This window comes from Jaculus jaculus, chromosome 12 (assembly GCF_020740685.1).
Source record: "Jaculus jaculus isolate mJacJac1 chromosome 12, mJacJac1.mat.Y.cur, whole genome shotgun sequence".
NCBI lineage: Eukaryota > Metazoa > Chordata > Mammalia > Rodentia > Dipodidae > Jaculus > Jaculus jaculus.
Genome location: NC_059113.1, coordinates 17,842,237 through 17,861,713, shown reverse-complemented (window position 1 = coordinate 17,861,713; position 19,477 = coordinate 17,842,237). Strand labels below are relative to the sequence as shown.

The window sequence follows — 19,477 nt, the reverse complement described above, 5'->3', positions numbered from 1 at the left end:
GCGCACGCACACACACTGAAGAAAGAAATGGAGTGCTGGGGAGATGGCTTAGTGAGTAAGAGAGCTTGCTGGGAAAGCGCAAGAGCCCGCTGAATTCCATTCTCCAGCGCTCAGGTAAAAAGCTGGGTGTGGCCATGCACGCTTCGTGGGTAGTGGAGACCAGAAACTCACTAGGGCTTTTAAAAAGAGAGAGAGTGGGGAGGGAGAGAAGGGGGGGGAGATAGAGGAGGAGAAGAGAAACTCTATCTCAAGGAAATACATAGAGAAGCAATAGAGCACGCCTGACATTCTCCTCTGGCTTCTGCACAGGACACACACAAGTACATGCACACGCACACACACACCATACCACTTATAGCACACATGTATATGCAATAAAAGAAAGAAAAAAAAGCAATGGAACATAGAGCCTGGATGCACAGGAGGCTATGACAGGGAAGGAAGGGACAGGGAGTGGGAGAAGAGATGCCTAAATTGCTGCGGGGAGCTGGAATTATAGGAAAACACGGAGGGGACGATGTGGTAGTTTGATGTATGGCCCCATAAAACTCAGTTTTTTTTTTTTTCATTAAGATTGATTTCGTCCTGTCATGATGTACATGCCAGTGCAATAGTGGCGTACAGCCTCAGTGGGTAACCAATAGCTTTCTGATTGGCTAAGAAATCTGCTCAGTGTAAATGAATCCATACCTGGAATTGGGAACTAGACCAGAATACTATGGAGGCAAAAGTTACGTTCTCCAGTGTCAAGCTCTCAATTGTCTTTGGCTAAAAGAGGGGTTTTACATACATCAAATTCTCCATAAACTAATAATGTTTATCCCATTTAAGCTATGCTGACTTCACTCTCCATTGGAGAATCTGTGTTTTCAGAAGGTAGCAAGACCCAAGTAGATAAACTACCCCGTGCACTTCAGCCAAGCCACAGCTGAATCCACAGAGGAACTGGAGAGACGAGCAAGGGTGCCCCTTCCATGCTGAATCTGATAATCAGCGCCAGGGTGAAGGACACAGACCCTGACGATACTTAACACTTACCAAAGCAGAGGTCCAGAGGATCCTGAGAGCTCATCACTGAAGTAGACTTAAAACTCACCCACTAGGGCTCAGGGAATTTTGCGGAAGAGGGAATGGAAAGATTGTAAGAGCTATAGGTTGAGACAACATGCCTAGAAGCATTCCTCCCCTCCCCCCCAAAAAGATAACTGATTATGGCTCCCACAACACATAAACCACAACCTCATGGGTAATACCTGCAACCCCTCTGAGGGGCATCCCCAATGGAATGGGGGCAGGAACAAGGAAAAAGGGTGTACCAACGCATGATGTATCCTTATGGAAAATAATAATAATAATAAAAGGAAAAAAAAAAGATTGAGCTTGCAACTTGAGTCTCCAGCAGGTGGAGCCCTGCTGGGGAAGTGTTGTGTCACTGGGGGTGGATATTAAGTTCAGCCCTAGGGCGTGTTCAGAGCAATTTGGAGGTCTGTGCTTGTTTGGCTTGCAGCTTGCTGCAGTTGAATCTCTCTGCTTGGATCCTTGGAAGTGAGCCAGTTTCTTCCACCATGATGGAACTTTCCCTGGAATCTGTGAGCCTGAAATGAACCCTTTCCTCCTATAAGCTGCTTCTGGTGTGTGTGTGTGTGTGTGTGTGTGTGTGTGTGTGTGTGTGTGTGTGTGGTGGTGCGGTGAGGATGTCCCAGCAACACGAAGCTAACTATAACCCTAGTGGAGGAAAACGGGGAGTGGTAAGAGGGACATTCCAGTTATGTTGCCAAGAAGTCATCAGATGAGGAAGATACTGCAGCCCTCCCCACAAAGCCTACAGAATGTCCAAGGTTAGACTGTCATCAGGCTAGCAGAGGCATGTCCATCAAACCTGGATCAAGTAAATGCCAAAGGAACTGGTCAATGCTTGCTCGGTAGCATGGGATTCTAGTCTAGTGGGGCAAGGAAGGGCTTCCAGAAGCAAAGGAAGAGGATGAGCCTACTGAAGGTGGGTATTGATGGCAACAAGACCAAACTCCTTCAGTAAGGGAAAATCGTGGGTTTCTGAGAACCAGGACCCATTATAATGACATATAAAGGTGAAAAAGGGCTAGAGAGATGGCTTAGCAGTTAAGGCACTTGCCTGTGAAGTCTAAAGAGCCAGGTTTGGTTCTCCAGTCCCATATCAGCACATGCTTCTGGAGTTTGTTTGCAATGGCTAGAGGCTCTGGTGTGGCCACTCTCTCTTTTTCCTTATCTGTCTCTTTCTCTCTCTTAAATATATAAAAATTAAATATTTTTTAAATGCTATATTCCTAATTACCTGTGAAATGTTATGTGTTCTTATTTTGTCTTTGGACTTATTTCAGAGAACACTTTGGATTCCCCCTTTCTTCCCAGATTTAGCTTCCCTGAATCAAATCAGTTCACTTTTAATTTTTAAATATCATTTTTTTCTTTTTAAAAAATATATCTTATTTATTTGAGAGAGAGATAGAGAAGGAGAGAGAGAGGGAGAGAGGAGAGAGAGAGAGAGAGAGAGAGAGAGAGAGAGAGAGAGAGAGAGAGAATGTGTATGTCAGGGCCTCCAGCCACTGCAAATGAACTCCAGATGCATGTGCCACCTTGAACATTCAGACCCCTTCAAAAGAGTCTACATTCTTCCTGTGGTCCCAATACAGATCAGCTGGTTCAATTTCAATAATTGTAATCTCTCAATTTCAGCTGAATAGGCAGCAGTTTTGGCCCAAAGATTTCATTTCTTTCTGTGCCATATCCCTCTGCTCACACCAGTCCATGTCTATGCGGTGCAACCCTGCACAAGTTCACAGAACACAAGCATAATAGCAAGCCTTGCACACAAACTGCCTCTAACCTAGTCCAGGCAAAGCTCTTTCTCACCCTCAGAAGCCAAACCTCACAGTCTATAGTTTTTACTGCATTCAGGTCTTTCATCTCTGACCAGAATAGTCCATCAAACTGTACTTACAGCACTATAAGGCATCTCTTAAGCCAAGGTTTCAAATCCTTCCATATTCCTCCCTCAAATCAGTTCCAATTGACCAAAGTCACACAGTGTAGTTTCTAGCGGTAATAATTCCACTTTTTGGTACCAATTTTACTGTTGCAGTTAGTTTCAAGTTGCTGCACAAAGATCCTGACCCAAAGCAGTTTATGGGAGGAAGGGGTTTATTTTGGCTTATAGACTCAAGAGGAAGCTCCATGATGGCAAAGGAAAATGATGGCACGAGCAGAGGGTGGACATTACTTCCTGGCTTCATCAGGTGAACAACAACAGCAGAAGAGTGTGCCAAACACTGACAAGAAGAAGCTGGTTGTAACAACTATAAGCCCACCCCAACAATACATTGCCTCCTGTAGGTTCTAATTCCCAAATTGCCACCAGCTGGGGACCTAGCATTCAGAACACATGAGTTTATGGGGGGAGAACCTGCATCAAACCACCACACATGGTTACTGGGGAATCAAACCATGGCTGACAGGCTTTAAAACCAAAGCCTTTAACCACCAATCCATCTCTCTAGCTCCAAATCACAGTTCTTCATTCCATGACATAGTCAACCACATTGTCACAGGCACATGATCGCATACATGTACACTATAATGGAATAAATTAGTTTAGAGATGTTACAATCTTACTTGGTTTGGCAGTATGATCGCTAATCTCTGGTTGCCACGTTGGCAGGATTTAGCATCACCACGGAAACAAACCTCTGGTCATAGATGTGCGGAGTTTTCTAGATGAGATTAGTTGAGGTGAGAGAATCCACCCTAACTGTGGGTGGTGCTGTCTTATGGGTGGGGTTCCTGGACTGTATAAAAAGGAGGAAGTGGCTGAGCAACAGCAGCCATCACGTCCTTTACTTCATTCCTGCTGATGTGATGACACGATGCTGGTTTCCAGCTCCTGCCATGATTTTCCCTCCATGATGGACTTTACCTTCCGGAACTTTCAGCCAAAAGAAATCCCATCCTTCCTGATGCAGTTACCTGTGCATTGCTGGAACAAACCATCTGACCAAAAGCAGCTTATGGGAAGGAAGAGTTTATTTTGGCTTACAGTCTTGACGGGAAGCTCCATGGTGGCAGGGAAAAGGTATGGAATGAGCAGAGGGTAGGTGTCACCTCTATCACAGAAGGTAGAAACAGCAGCACGAGAGTGAGCTGGATTCTATCAAGGGGAATCAAGCTATAACACCCACAAGCCTGTCCCCAACAACACACCTTTTGCAGCTCACAAATTGCCATCAGCTGGGAGCCAAACATTCAAAACAGACGAGATTACAGGGGTACACCTAGTTCAAACCACTACACTTGCATAAACTGATGCTTATCAGGTATTTTTTTTTCCCAGCTATGAGAAAGTAACTGATATAGGTAGCTACTTGTTTAATAGGCCAAGGGCACATCATCAAAAGGAAATGATTACATTCATGTCAAAAGAAAACATCACATCTGTCCTTTGTACTCCAGAAGTGCATGGACCTTAAAGTAATATGTTCATAGGGAATATACCCCAAAGGCAAAACACAGCAATTAAGAACATACCTGAAACTGTTGTTCAAGAATTTCCACGATTCCTGCACTATCGTAACTATAAATTTTAAAGTTCTTAGGCAAAAATGGTCTGTAAAAATAAAGATACAATGTGTTTAATGGGAAAAAAATGCTTCTTACACCTTTATTTTTTTAAAGATTATTTTCATGCTTATTATAGGCAGGCTAAGTTTTCAGAAAAAGATTTCTCAGAACACAGAGCGTTTTAATCTTCCTATTTGATCCCCCGACACATGGAGAACATGCGTGAACCTAGAAGACACTATATTAAGTACAACAAGCCAGGCACAGAAAGGAAAATATTGTGCAATCTCATTTATAATCCGCACAAACATAGCACAGACGGGGGGAGACAATGAACAGTTGAAAGGTGTGGTGTCAAAGAGGAAGGTCTGGCAGTTCATTAGAGAGCACTGGGCCATCAATCTCTACTGCTGATGCGAAAAACAATTTTCACCAGTCTTTTCCACTGTATAAATCCAGTGACTTCACTATCATCACAGGAATGTGAACAGCAAATAAAACGTTGACAAATACAATGAATTAACTAATCCAAAGGAAATGAACAAGTAGGGCTCATTCTTAGAATAAATAAAGCACAGCTCACTATTAGAAAGATAATACCGCAGTTCCCTGTGTAAGCCAGGCCTGGCCGTGGGCTTACAGGAATCCTCCAACCTCTACTTCCTGAGCACTGGGATTACAGGCGTGTGCTACCACACTGGCTAACGCCACGCAGTTCATTAGAATAGATTAATACGATATGTGTGATCAGCAGCGGGTCCGGAAGCGCGCTTTAGAGATTTGATATCCGTTTACTATGGAAACAGGAAGTGAAGAAGAACTGAAGTGGTGTTGTGGTATGGCCTGTCATGTCCACTTGCTCATGGTCTATGGGTGTTGCCGCAACAGCAGAGTTTAGTGGACACAAAAGAACAGAGAAGACTCCAAGGAACATATGGGTCTCAGTGTGTACGAGACACTAGGCAAGGCCAAAGTTCACAAGAGACCGACCACATGAAACTCAAGCTCCACAGGAGATCATATGGACCTCAGGGTCTACCGGCCATATGAAGTTCAAGGTCTACCTAGATCACGTATAGCTCAAGGTCTCAAAGAGACTAAATGGGGCTCAAAAGTATACAAAAGGCCATGTTGAAGCATAAAGTCTAAAATATTTACATTTTGGCTGTTTATAAAAAAAATTATGCCGGGCGTGGTGGCGCACACCTTTAATCCCAGCACACGGGAGGCAGAGGTAGGAGGATTGCCATGAGCTCAAGGCCACCTGAGACTACATAGTGAATTCCAGGTCAGCCTGAGTCAGAGTGAGACCCTACCTCGAAAAACAAACAAACAAAAAAAATTACTAGGCTGCAGAGATGGCTTAGCAGTTAAGGTGCTTGCCTGTAAAGCCTAAGGATTCAGGTTCGATTCCCTAGTATCCATGTAAGCCAGATGCATAAGGTGGAGCATGTGTCTGGAGTTCATTTGCAGTGGCTGGAGGCCCTGGTGCACCTATTCTCTATCTGCCCCCTCTCTGTCTCAAATCAATCAATAAATAAAATAGATTACTTTGCCCTTGCTTTAAAGGGAATGAGCTATGAAGCAGAACTGAAGGATAGAGTGAAGTCACAGCTGAAAGAGTGAGCATGTGACCCCATGAAAATAGGACAGAGCTGGGTGTGGTGGCACACGCCTTTAATCCCAGCACTTGGGAGGCAGAAGTAGGAGTTCGAGGCCACCCTGAGACTCCATAGGGAATTCCAGGTCAGCCTGGGCTAGAGTGGGACCCTACCTTGACAAACTAAAAAAAAAAGAGAGAGAGAGAGAGAGAGAGAGAGAGAGAAAATAGGACAGAATCTGGGCTAAAATAACACCAAAGAATGGAGAGTGTGGTGATTCATGCCTGCAAGTCCTGCACTCAGGAGGTGAAGGCTGGAGGATTACAAGTTGGAAGCCAGCATGGGACTTTTACCCAGGGAGATAGCGCCTCAAAAAATAGTAAACAAATAAGAATGGAGGCTTCATGGCCTTTGGTGCCAATCACAACACTTCATCGTGTCCATCCTTGGCACTGCACTGTTTTCCTGGTTCCCATCTGTTGCTAAATGTGTAAATGGAGAAACAGTGCCTGTACTTTGATTGTAAATTTGTCATCCATGTCTTGAGTGTTTGATTTATCACACTCTCGCAAAATACCACGGTTTTTCTTTTCTGCAGAAAGGAGTAATTTGAGAGCTGGGAAGATAGCTCAGTGGTTAAAGGCTCTTGCTTGCAAAGACTTCCAGACCAAGTTCAGTTCCCCAGTACCCAGGTAAAACCAGAAGCACAAAGGGGTGCATGCATCTGGAGTTCATTTGCAATGGCAAGAGGCCCTGATGCACTCATGCACTCCTCTCTCCTGTTCCTCTTTCTTTCCATAAATAAGCAAATAAATAAAAGTTTTTTTAAACAAATTATTAAAAAGCAGTAATATTCAGTTAGCATTTGGCATCTTCCTTCCATTTTCCTTGCTATCCATTTTAGATAGAAGAAATGTTTCCAGAATTTAAGGTGTATAAAAGAATTTCAACTATAGAGTTATGGGATTGTTGGAGATGTATGCCATGTTTTGTTTTGCTTTGGTGAGTTCACATTCAGACTTCTACCTTTTATTATTATTATTATTATTATTATTATTATTATTATTATTTGATTTTTCAGGATAAGGTCTCACTCTAGCTCAGGCTGACCTGGAATTCACTATGTAGACTTACAGTGGCCTTAAACTCATGGTGATCCTCCTATGTCTGCCTCCTGAGTGCTGGGATTAAAGTCATGTGCCACCACACACAGCTCCCTTTTATTATTGTTTGAAGTCTATTCTTAGCATGTTAACAAAAGCCACTTTAGTTTTGAATTTTTTTCTTTTTATTGCTAAGTTTTTTTTCCCCTAAAACTCATTAGCTGTAGTTTCACTACTGTAATCTAAATTATTTTTTTGTTTTGTTTTGAGGTAGGGTTTCACTCTAGCCCAGGCTGACCTGGAATTCACTATGGAGTCTCAGGGTGGCCTTGAACTCACTGCGATTCTCCTACCTCTGCCTCCCATGTGCTGGGATTAAAGGCGTATGTCACCTCGCCTGGCTTGTAATCTAAATTCTTAATACATGGTGACAGGGCATCTATACTGGAAAAACAAACAAACAAACAAATTGCCTGACTTAGGCCATCCAAGACTCTGCCATCATACTTCAAATAAAAGTTGAATAAAAGAGAATGTAAGAGAATTTGAAAGCAAGATATGTTTATGTTTCTAGAAAGATAGAAAATTAAAGCTGGGTGTGGTGGCATACTCCTTTAATCACAGCACTAGGGAGGTGGAGATAGAAAGATCACTGTGACTCCTAGGTCATCCTGAGACTATATAGTGAGTTCCAGGTCAGGCTGGGCTACAGCCAGACCCTACCTCACAAACACAACAATAGAAAGATAGAAAATTATTCAAATTCACCCTTTTTGAAACTTCATGGCTATCACTCTCTCACCCTCCTCCCCCCCCCCACAAAAAAATCAGATGCTACATGGAATAAAGAGGATAGGAACAAACACTATGAATTCAAGTTGTAGGTATTTATTAAAGAGACTTAAAGGTCTTTTCAAAGCCCAATATATATATATACATGAAACATAAAGTGCAGTGACTTGTACCTATAACTGCAGCATGTGGAGACTGAGGGAGCAGGACTGTGAATCTTATGCTGTCATAAGCTACATAACAAAACTCTGTCTCAAAATATCACCAATAACTAGAAAATTTTCCAATGCAACGAATGACATTCAGGATAATTGCAATAAGCAATCACAGACAGACTGTTAATAAAATCATGAAGGTTACCTACTTCTGCACCAGGTTCAGGGTGTACGTTTTCCTTTCAATGATAATGTTGTAGGACACCTGGCCAAGCAGCGCATTCAAAAGGAAGGAGGGTGTGGTCAGAAACGGAAGCTCACATTTTACATTAATGGTACATTTCAAAACCATAATAACACGACAAAAAGAGAAAATGTAGATTTCAATGGAATTTAGTGTTAAAACTTGGCTCTCATTATAAAAAAATATAATAAATACATGAACAAAATTGCAGCCAGGATGGTGGCACATGCCTTTAAGCCTAGCACTTGGGAGGCAGAGATAGGAGGATCGTTGTGAGTTTGAGACAATCCTGAGACTATGTAGTGACTTCCAGGATTCTAGGTAAGAATGGGCTACAGTGAAACCTTACCTTGAACACAAAAAAGAATACAATTGCTATAACTTTTTATATGTTAATTTCTTAATTTATCCAATGAAATGGAATCAAAAGAAGATATTACTTTTTATCCAATAACTGTATTAACAATAAGGATTCAGGTCACCATGAAACTCATGCTTAAAATGGACAAAATATGAGTACTTAATAGAAAATGTATACACAGTAAATAGCACACAATGTGTAATAGTTAGAGATACTGCTCAGTTTGAATACAATGCTCGCTGATGTATTAATATGAAGATTAAAAAATTATATCTATGGCTAGGGAAATGGCTTAGTGAGTAATGTTCTTGCCACTCAAGCATGTGGCCTGAGTTCAGATCCCAAGCATACATGTACAAGCTGGACATAGTGGCACATGCCTGTAATCTTAAACTCTGGGAAGGTGGAGACATGAGCAGACATGAGACTTACTAGCAAGCCAGTCTAACCAAACAGTGAGTGCCACGTTCAGTGAAAGTCCCTGTCTAAAAGAATCAGGTGGAAAGTGACTTAGGAAGACACTTGACCTTTGGCCTCCCCACATACTCACACACATGAGCACACACACAAACATGAACATACACATCTACCAAACACACACACACACACACACACAGGAAATGAAATCTGTTGACTGGGCAATTTTCATCTATAAGCCAGTTTACAGAGATAACTTATCTTTTCATTATTGAACCTTTCAGTTCATAAGCATGTAATATACCTCCATTTATTAAGGTCGTTATTTTCTCTCATCTTGTTATATTGCTTTGCACGCATGAAATATATACAGAAAGAGCTGAATTAAAATAAAATTTAATTTGCTTCACTTAGTTAATTATTCATTTTCTTGGTGCTATATGGGTGTGCCAGGGCCTTTCGCCACTGCAAATTAGTTCCAGATGCAATCGCCACCTTGTGCATCTGGCTTTACATGATCCTGCAGGCTACGCAAGCAAGTTCCTTTACCCATTAATACATCTCTCCAGCCCTCCATTGCTAATCTTGACTTCTATATATTAATATGCTTTTTCTCACTTTATGAGATATATTCAATTAATTTTTAATCTTCCAGTCTGTAAGTTTAATATCCTTCTCTTATCATCTAAGTTCTTTATTAATTATGATGATTTTAAGCATTCATTGTTGCGTATTGTGCTTATTGTATTTGTTGAATTAGAAACACCCTCACTGATTCACAAGTCCTATCAGGGGCTGGGGAGATGGCTCAGTGGTTAAAGGTGCTGGCTTGTAAAGCCTATTGACCTGGGTTCAATTCCCCAGTGTTCATGTAAAGTCAGATGCACGAAGTAGTGGGCTCCTGGAATTGATTTGCGAGGGAAGAGGTTCTGGTGCACCCATAGTCTGTCGGCCTGTCCGCCTGTCTGTCTTCTCACAAATAAATAAACAAAATAGGGCTGGAGAGATGGCTTAGTGGTTAAGCGCTTGCCTGTGAAGCCTAAGGACCCCGGTTCGAGGCTCGGTTCCCCAGGTCCCACGTTAGCCAGATGCACAAGGGGGCGCATGCGTCTGGAGTTCGTTTGCAGAGGCTGGAAGCCCTGGCGCGCCCATTCTCTCTCTCTCCCTCTATCTGTCCTTCTCTCTGTGTCTGTCGCTCTCAAATAAATAAATAAAAAATGACCCCAAAAAATAAAAAAATAAAAATAAAAATAAATAAACAAAATATTAAAAAAACAAAAAGACTCAGTTCCTCACTATGTCCTAGGCAATAGGAATGCAGACATAAATAAAATAGACAATCTTTGTCATGAACATAATAATTGAAGATGGCTTCATTTACTGTAATTCAACATTGTATGATGATCCCTGATTGAAAATATTTCCTTCTATCTAGATCCTTGTTTATTTTCTGATTAAAAAATAACCTTTTTCCTATTTAAAGAGCTAAATAGATATGCATTCATTTTTAAAATTGTGTAAAAATTTATAAGCCTAAATTTCTATTATAGCGTGACAAGTTTGAGAGATGCTAAGGAAATGCCTCTACTGAAGTGACCAAGACGTCTATAACCCAAATGAAAAGGAACAGCATGATGTTTCAAGAAACACATTTTACTTCTCCAAAAATGATTCCAGAACTTAGTATAAAAAAGAAAGAAAAAACAAGTTTTTTAATTCAGAGTAAAAAAAGAACAATAACCCCAAACTATGATGAACAGAAACAACTTAAAAACAATAGTCTTAATCATTAGCATATTGATAAAATGGAAAAGTATTCATACCACCACCCCAAAAATGCTCATTAAGCATGGCACATGCTTTTAATCCTGGCACTCGGGAGGCACAGAATTGCTGTGAGTTCAAGGCCAGCCTGAGACTACATAGTGAATTCCAGGTCAGCCTGGGCTAGAGCGAGACTCTATCTGGAAAAACAAAACAAAATCCACCAGAGAGGTAAACAGATGTGGAAGGGGCATCTGGGACTTTTCCGTCCAGCACCATGGTACCATTGCCATAAGGCACTCTTATTCTTGGCTCATTTTCAAATAATTTTTCCAATTAATAAAAAAAAAATTAGGGCTGGAGAGATGGCTTAGCGGTTAAGCGCTTGCCTGTGAAGCCTAAGGACCCCGGTTCGAGGCTCGGTTCCCCAGGTCCCACGTTAGCCAGATGCACAAGGGGGCGAACGCGTCTGGAGTTCGTTTGCAGAGGCTGGAAGCCCTGGCGCGCCCATTCTCTCTCTCTCCCTCTATCTGTCTTTCTCTCTGTGTCTGTCGCTCTCAAATAAATAAATAAATAAATAAATAAATAATTAAAAAAAAATTAGGGCCTAGAGAGATTGCTCAGTGATTGAAGCTTCTTCCTTGCAAGGCCTGGTGGTGACGTTCAGTTCCCCATTGCCTACGTAAAACTGGATGCACAAGGTGGCAAATGCTTCTGGAGTTCCCTTGAAGTGGCAAGGGGCCCTGGTGTGCCCGTCCTCACTCTTTCTCTTCTAAATAAATTTTAAAAAATACAGGTATAAGTATATATTCTAGCATGTGTACAAGATCATAAATGGCAAATAGACTACTTGAGAACAAAACATTCAGGTGACTCCTAAATCGTGAACAATGTCAGTGATTAATTAATTACTTGTGATTCGTAGTCTCCGCTTGTAATGGAGCGGATCTTCTCTGGGATCGTAACTTGCACGTGGAGTTGCTCAGAATCTGCATGGGGCAAAATGTTTTCTTTGAGCAATACACCTCAGGATGCTGCTTCCCTCCTTATCCGTCACCCAAAGCCACCGCCACCTGTATTCAACATGCCAACTACCTTTTCAAATACTGTTACTTCTCCTGTCTTTATAGAATAGCAAGTTTTAAAAGAGAAATGTGCATATTGATTTAGGGATATCTCCTGGTGGGCAGGATCTGGGAATCCTGGGACAAAACCCAGACTGTCCTGTCGGGGCAAATAAACTCTTGCCCTGCTTCTCTCTACCCCGCAGCACCTTCCGAAGTACAGAGCTTGAACGGAAACTTCAACACCAAGACACCCCCCGTCTTTCCTGGGGTCCCAGGACCCGCGGGAAAGGCCCGCTCGCTCGTCAAAGCGAAGCCCTGCGGTGCCCCGGCCTCGCGGAATTGGAAGCCCCTCGGGCAGGCCTTTTCGGGGACCCCCAGCGCATCGTGGAGGCAGAGGTCGGAGCAGGGGTTCACTTACTCACGCCCGTCGGGAGCTCGCAGAGTCCCCCGAGCAGAAGCAGGGTGCGCCACATGTCTGGGCGTCCCGGACCCCAGCCCCGGGGATGGCAGTTGGCCCGCTGGGGGGCAGTTGAGAGCGCGAGGGGCGCCCCCAGGCCAGGTGGGCTGAGGCTCAGGTTGGGTCTTGAAGGATGCTGGATTTGAGGCCAAAGAAAAAGAAAGGGTGGGGAGAATCATTTCCGGGACACAGGATCCGTGCCGAGGATCAGGAAGGTTCACATGTGCTTCTTAAGTGAACTTTGATTTCTAAATAACAGACATGCATGCTACATTTGTTAATATCGTTTCACAAGTACATGTGTTCTGTCAATCACTGCCGATCAGCCTGACATCCACGTGAACAAACCAGTGTATTTACCACCCAGATAAAGAAATAAAACAGAGCCGGGCATGGTGGTGCACACACCTTTCATCCCAGCACTCGGGAGACAGAGGTAGGAGGATTGCCATGAGTTCAAGGCTACTCTGAGAAAGCAGAGTGAATTCCCGGTCAGCCTGAGCTACAGTGAGACCCTCGAACTCAAACAAACAAACAAACAAACAAACAAACAAACAAACAAACAAAACAAAACAACCAAAACCTCCAGGCTGTTTCCTGACATTTACACCAAATAGCCAGAGATCAACCATTTGATTAACTTCTTGCAGAGACATCCAGTCCCCTGGTATTCCTTTACAGTTGGGTTCCTGCAATGTTGCTTTATTTTCCCCCACCGGTTTATGTCATATGTAGTATGCTACCATTTGCTTTCCAAAAAAAAAAAAAACAAAAACAATAAACAGTACTTGGCTGTGAACAGTCTTGTGTATGCATATGTTGGTGTAATATTTAGGAATTTCCATAAGTCTGGAGAACATTGGAGGAGGGCGCTGCAGGACAGGGTGTGTTCTGGTGGGTACATCTAAGGAATTCTTCAAAGGTTGGCATATGGCTCAGTGGTTAAACATGCCTGCTTGCCTGCCAAGCCTGCAGACCTGGGTTCATTCGATTTCCTAGCACCACACAAAACCACATGCATAAAGTGATGCACACGTTTGGAGTTTGTTTGCAACAGCAAGAAGCCCTAGTGTGCCCATGCTCTCTCTCTCTTCACATAAATAAATAAAAATATTTTCTAAGAAGAATCCTTCATTGTGGCTGGAGAGATGGCTCAACTTGTCTGCAAAGCCTAACAACCTCTGTTCTATTCCCCAGTACCCAGGTAAAGCCGGTTGCACAAAGTGGCACATGCATCTGGAGTTCGTTTTCAGTGGCTAGAGGCCCTGGTGCACCCATGCATTCCATGTGTGCGTGTGTGTGTCTTTTCTCTGCTTGCAATTATTAAGTTAAGAAAAATTAAAAAATGAATTCTTCAAGATTGTGGAGTTAATCCTACTCCCACCAGAAGGGTATGAAAACTCCAGGTTTTCTATAGGAACACCTACACTTACTTTTAAATTTCATATATATGTATGTACATTTTTTTTTACATATGTTATAGTCTTATATCCTCTCACTCCTGGCCCCTTGGTGGTCCTCCTCTATGGTCCTTGGTGTTCATGGTGGGGTTGTTAGGGTCTCAGTTTTTTTTTTTTAATTTTTATTAACATTTTCCATGATTATAAAATATATCCCATGGTAATTCCCTCCCTCCCCACCCCCACACTTTCCCATTTGAAATTCCATTCTCCATCATATTACATTGTATTATATTATCATTGTAATTACATATATACAATATCAACCTATTAAGTATCCTCCTCCCTTCCTTTCTCTTCCCTTTATGTCTCCTTTTCAACTTACTGGCCTCTGCTACTAAGTATTTTCATTCTCATGCAGAAGCCCAGTCATCTGTAGCTAGGATCCACATATGAGAGAGAACATGTGGTGCTTGGCTTTCTGGGCCTGGGTTACCTGACTTAGTATAATACTTTCCAGGTCCATCCATTTTTCTGCAAATTTCATAACTTCATTTTTCTTTACTGCTGAGTAGAACTCCATTGTATAAATGTACCACATCTTCATTATCCACTCATCTGTTGAGGGACATCTAGGCTGGTTCCATTTCCCAGCTATTATAAATTGAGCAGCAATAAACATGGTTGAGCATGTACTTCTAAGGAACACTGTTTTCCACAATGGCTGGACCAGATTGCATTCCCACCAGCAGTGCAGAAGGTTTCCTTTTTTTCCACATCCCCGCCAACATTTATGATCATTTGTTTTCATGATGGTGGCCAATCTGACAGGAGTGAGATGGAATCTCAATGTAGTTTTAATCTGCATTTCCCTGATGACTAGTGACGTAGAACATTTTTTTAGATGCTTATATGCCATTCATATTTCTTCCTTTGAGAACTCTCTATTTAGCTCCATAGCCCATTTTTTGATTGGCTTGCTTGATTCCTTATTATTTAACTTTTTGAGTTCTTTGTATATCCTAGATATTAATCCTCTATCAGATATATAGCTGGCAAAGATTTTTTCCCATTCTGTAGGTTGCCTCTTTGCTTTTTTCACTGTGTCCTTTGCAGTGCAAAATCTTTGTAATTTCATTAGGTCCCAGTGGTTAATCTGTGGTTTTATTGCCTGAGCAATTGGGGTTGTGTTCAGAAAGTCTTTGCCAAGACCAATATGTTGAAGGGTTTCCCCTACTTTTTCCTCTAGCAGTTTCACAGTTTCCGGTCTGATGTTAAGGTCTTTAATCCATTTGGACTTAATTCTTGTGCATGGCGAGAGAGAAGAATCTATTTTCATCCTTCTGCAGATATATATCCAGTTTTCAAAACACCATTTGCTGAAGAGGCTGTCTCTTCTCCAATGAGTATTTTTGGCATTTTTATCAAATATCAGGTGGCTATAGCTACTTGGGCTTACATCTGGGTCCTCTATTCTGTTCCACTGATCTACATGTCTGTTTTTGTGCCAGTACCATGCTGTTTTTGTTACTATGGCTCTGTAGTATAGGTTAAAATCAGGTATGGTGATACCACCAGCCTCTTTTTTGTTGCTCAGTATTATTTTAGATATTCGAGGTTTTTTGTGATTCCAAATGAAATTTTGGATTGTTTTTTCTATTTCCATGAAGAAAGCCTTTGGAATTTTGATAGGGATTGCATTAAATGTGTAGATTGCTTTAGGTAAGATTGCCATTTTCACGATATTGATTCTTCCAATCCAGGAACAAGGGATGTTTCTCCACTTTCTAGTGTCTTCTGCAATTTCTCGCTTGAGTGTCTTAAAGTTCTCATTGTATAGATTCTTTACTTCCTTGGTTAGGTTTATTCCAAGGTACTTTATTTTTTTTTGATGCAATTGTGAATGGGAGTGATTCTCTGATTTCATCCTCTGTGTGTTTGTTGTTAGCATATATGAAGGCTACTGATTTCTGTGTATTTATTTTGTATCCTGCTACATTGCTGTAGGTTTTGATCAGCTCTAACAGCTTGCTAGTAGAGTCTTTAGGGTCCTTTATGTATAGAATCATGTCATCTGCAAATAATGATAACTTGATTTCTTCCTTTCCAATTTGTATCCCTTTTATGTGTGTCTCTTGCCTTATTGCTATGGCTAAGACTTCCAAAACTATATTAAATAAAAGTGGGGACAGTGGACACCCTTGTCTTGTTCCTGATTTTAGTGGAAAAGCTTCCAGTTTTCCCCCATTTAGTAATATGTTGGCTGTAGGCTTGTCATAAATAGCCTTTATTATATTGAGATATGTTCCTTCTATTCTCAGTCTCTGTAGGACTTTTATCATGAAGGGATGTTGGATTTTGTCAAATGCTTTCTCTGCATCTAATGAGATGATCATGTGATTTTTGTCCTTCAACCCGTTTATGTAATGTATTACATTTATAGATTTGCGTATGTTGAACCATCCCTGCATCTCTGGGATAAAACCTACTTGGTCAGGGTGAATGATCTTTTTGATATATTCTTGTATTCTGTTTGCCAATATTTTGTTGAGAATTTTTGCATCTATGTTCATGAGGGAGATTGGTCTGTAATTTTCTTTTTTGGTCCTATCTTTGGTATCAGGGTGATGCTGGCCTCATAGAAGGAGTTTGGTAGAATTCCTTCTTTTTCTATTTCCTGGAAAAGCTTAAGAAGCAATGGTGTTAGCTCTTCCTTAAAAGTCTGGTAAAATTCAGCAGTGAATCCATCCGGGCCTGGGCTTTTTTTAGTTGGGAGATTATTGATAACTGTTCGGATCTCCATGTTTGTTATAGGTCTATTTAAGTGATTAATCTCATTTTGATTTAATTTAGGTAGGTCATATAGATCAAGGAAATCATCCATTTCTTTCAGATTTTCATACTTTGTGGAGTATATGCTTTTATAGTATGTCCCTATGATTTTTTGAATTTCTCTGGAATCTGTTGTGATGTTACCTTGTTCATCTCTGATTTTATTAATTTGTGTCTCTTCTCTCTTTCTTTTGGTCAGATTTGCTAAGGGTTTATCAATCTTGTTTATCCTTTCAAAGAACCAACTCTTTGTTTCATTAATTCTTTGGATTGTTCTTTTTGTTTCTATTTCATTAATTTCTGCCCTAATCTTTATTATTTCTTCCCGTCTACTAATTTTTGGTTTGCCTTGTTCTTCTTTTTCCAAGGCTTCAAGGCGAAGCATTAGGTCGTTTACTTGCGACCCTTCCAATTTCTTAATATAGGCACTTAAGGCTATAAATTTACCTCTTAGAACTGCCTTCATTGTGTCCCAGAGATTTTGGTATGTTGTGTTCTCATTATCATTTGACTCTATAAATTTTTTGATTTCCCTTTTGATTTCTTCATTGACCCACTCATCATTTAGTAGTGTATTGTTTAGTTTCCATGATTTTGTGTATGCTCTATAGCCTTTCTTGCTACTGATTTGTAGTTTAATTCCATTGTGGTCAGATAGAATGCAAGGAATTATTTCAATTTTCCTGAATTTGTTAAGATTTGCTTTGTGTCCTAATATATGGTCTATTTTAGAGAATGTTCCATGCACTGCCGAAAAGAATGTATATTCTGCAGCCTTTGGATGAAATGTCCTGTATATATCTGTTAGGTCCATTCCTTCTATGACCTCATTTAGTCCAGATGCCTTTCTGTTTATTCTTTCCCTGGATGACCTGTCAATTGATGAGTGTGGGTTGTTAAAGTCACCCACCACCACTGTGTTTGGTGTTATCTGTGACCTTAGTTCTAATAGTGTTTGTTTGACGAATTTGGGAGCCCCCATGTTAGGTGCATATATGGTTAGGATTGTAATGTCCTCCTGTTGGAGTGTGCCCTTAATCAATATAAAGTGACCTTCCTTATCTTTCTTGACTAACGTCGGACTAAAGTCTACCCTGTCTGATATTAGGATAGCAACCCCTGCTTGTTTTCTAGGCCCATTTGCTTGAAACACCATCTTCCAAACTTTCACCCTAAGATAATGTCTATCCTTTGTAGAAAGGTGAGTTTCTTGGAGACAACAAATTGTAGGATCCTGCTTTTTAACCCAGTCTGCAAAGCTATGTCTTTTCGTTGGGGCATTGAGACCGTTGATATTAAGAGATATTATTGAAAGGTGTGTATTTATGTTTGCCATTTTTGTGTGTGTGTGTGTTTCTGGTTCTACCTGTGCTCTCTTCTGTTAACTGGTATTTGAGTATAGCTTGTTTTTTCTGGGTTCCTTATATGTGTGCTTTTCCTTTTGTTCAGCATGGAGGATTCTATCAAGTATTTTCTGTAGAGCTGGTTTTGTCTTCAAATACTCCTTTAACCTGCTTTTGTCATGGAATGTCTTTATTTCTCCATCTATTTGAATGGATAACTTTGCAGGATAAAGTAACCTTGGTTGACAGTTGTTATCTTTCAGAACCTGGAATATATCACTCCAAGCCCTTCTGGCTTTAAAAGTTTGTGTTGAATAATCTGCTGTAATCCTGATGGGCTTGCTTTTGTAGGTAACTTGATTTTTCTCTCTAACTGCTTTCAATATTTTTTCTTTGGTGTGTGTGTTTGGAAGTTTGATTATAATATGGCGAGGAGAGGTTCTTTCTGGGTTTTGTCTGGCTGGGGTTCTAAAGGCTTCCTGTGTCTGTATTGGCACCTCTTTCCCAATTTGGGGGAAATTTTCCTCTATGATTTTGTTGAAGATGCCTACTATGCCTCTGGAGTGGAGTTCTTCTCCTTCTACTATGCCCTGAATTCTTATATTGGGTCTTTTCATAGTGTCCCGAATATCTTGAAATTCCCACTCATACTTTTCTATAAATTTGTCTTTCTCTTTGTTGGACTGCATTAGGTCTGCCACCTGGTCTTCTAGCTTAGATATTCTGTCCTCTCCCTCATCCATCCTACTGGTGAGATTTTCTACAGAGTTTTTTATTTCATTAACTGTGTTCTTCATTGCTAGTAATTCTGACTGGTTTTTCTTTATTATTTCTATTTCCCTATTTATGTCTTGTATTGCCTTCTTTATTTCATTAAATTGGTGTCCTGCCTCTTCTTTGATTCCTTTGATTTCCTCTTTGATTTCTTCTTTGATTGTTTTCATGTGTTCTTTGACCTCTTTGAACATATTTATAATTATTCTTTTGAACTCTTTCTCAGGCATTTCCTCTAACTCTTTCTCACTGGAGGACATTTCTGATGCATTAATACTTTTAGGTGGATTTATATCGTCTTGCTTTTTAGTGTTTCTTGTGTTATAATGTATATATTTTTGCATCTTGGATTAAGTTTATGCTTGGATTTTCTAGCTAGCTGTGTATTCTTAGCTGTATCAATTGATTTGATGTAATATATTTTCAGGGTAGGACCTTAAGGTATTAGGTGTGGCTCTTAAGACTCTCAGAGTATCTACAAAGATGTTCTTAGGGGTTGAGTTTCCCTGCTATAGGAGTATTCAAGCAGGCTGAGTGGAATAAAATACAGGTAGATTCTAAAATTTAACTAAACACT

General features: G+C 40.8%; 1 protein-coding gene across 1 annotated transcript in view; it reads right to left on the bottom strand.

The window, feature by feature from the left end:
* Positions 1-12,567, bottom strand: part of LOC101605551 (disintegrin and metalloproteinase domain-containing protein 2) — a 42,411-nt gene extending 29,844 nt beyond the window's left edge. Inside the window, exons 1-4 of the mRNA XM_004665791.2 lie at positions 12,513-12,567; positions 11,940-12,016; positions 8,451-8,506; positions 4,558-4,636 (exon numbers count right to left, since the gene is read on the bottom strand). Of these exons, the coding sequence (XP_004665848.2) occupies positions 4,558-4,636; positions 8,451-8,506; positions 11,940-12,016; positions 12,513-12,567 (267 nt within the window). The remainder of the gene's footprint in view (positions 1-4,557; positions 4,637-8,450; positions 8,507-11,939; positions 12,017-12,512) is intronic.
* Positions 12,568-19,477: the final 6,910 nt, after the last annotated feature.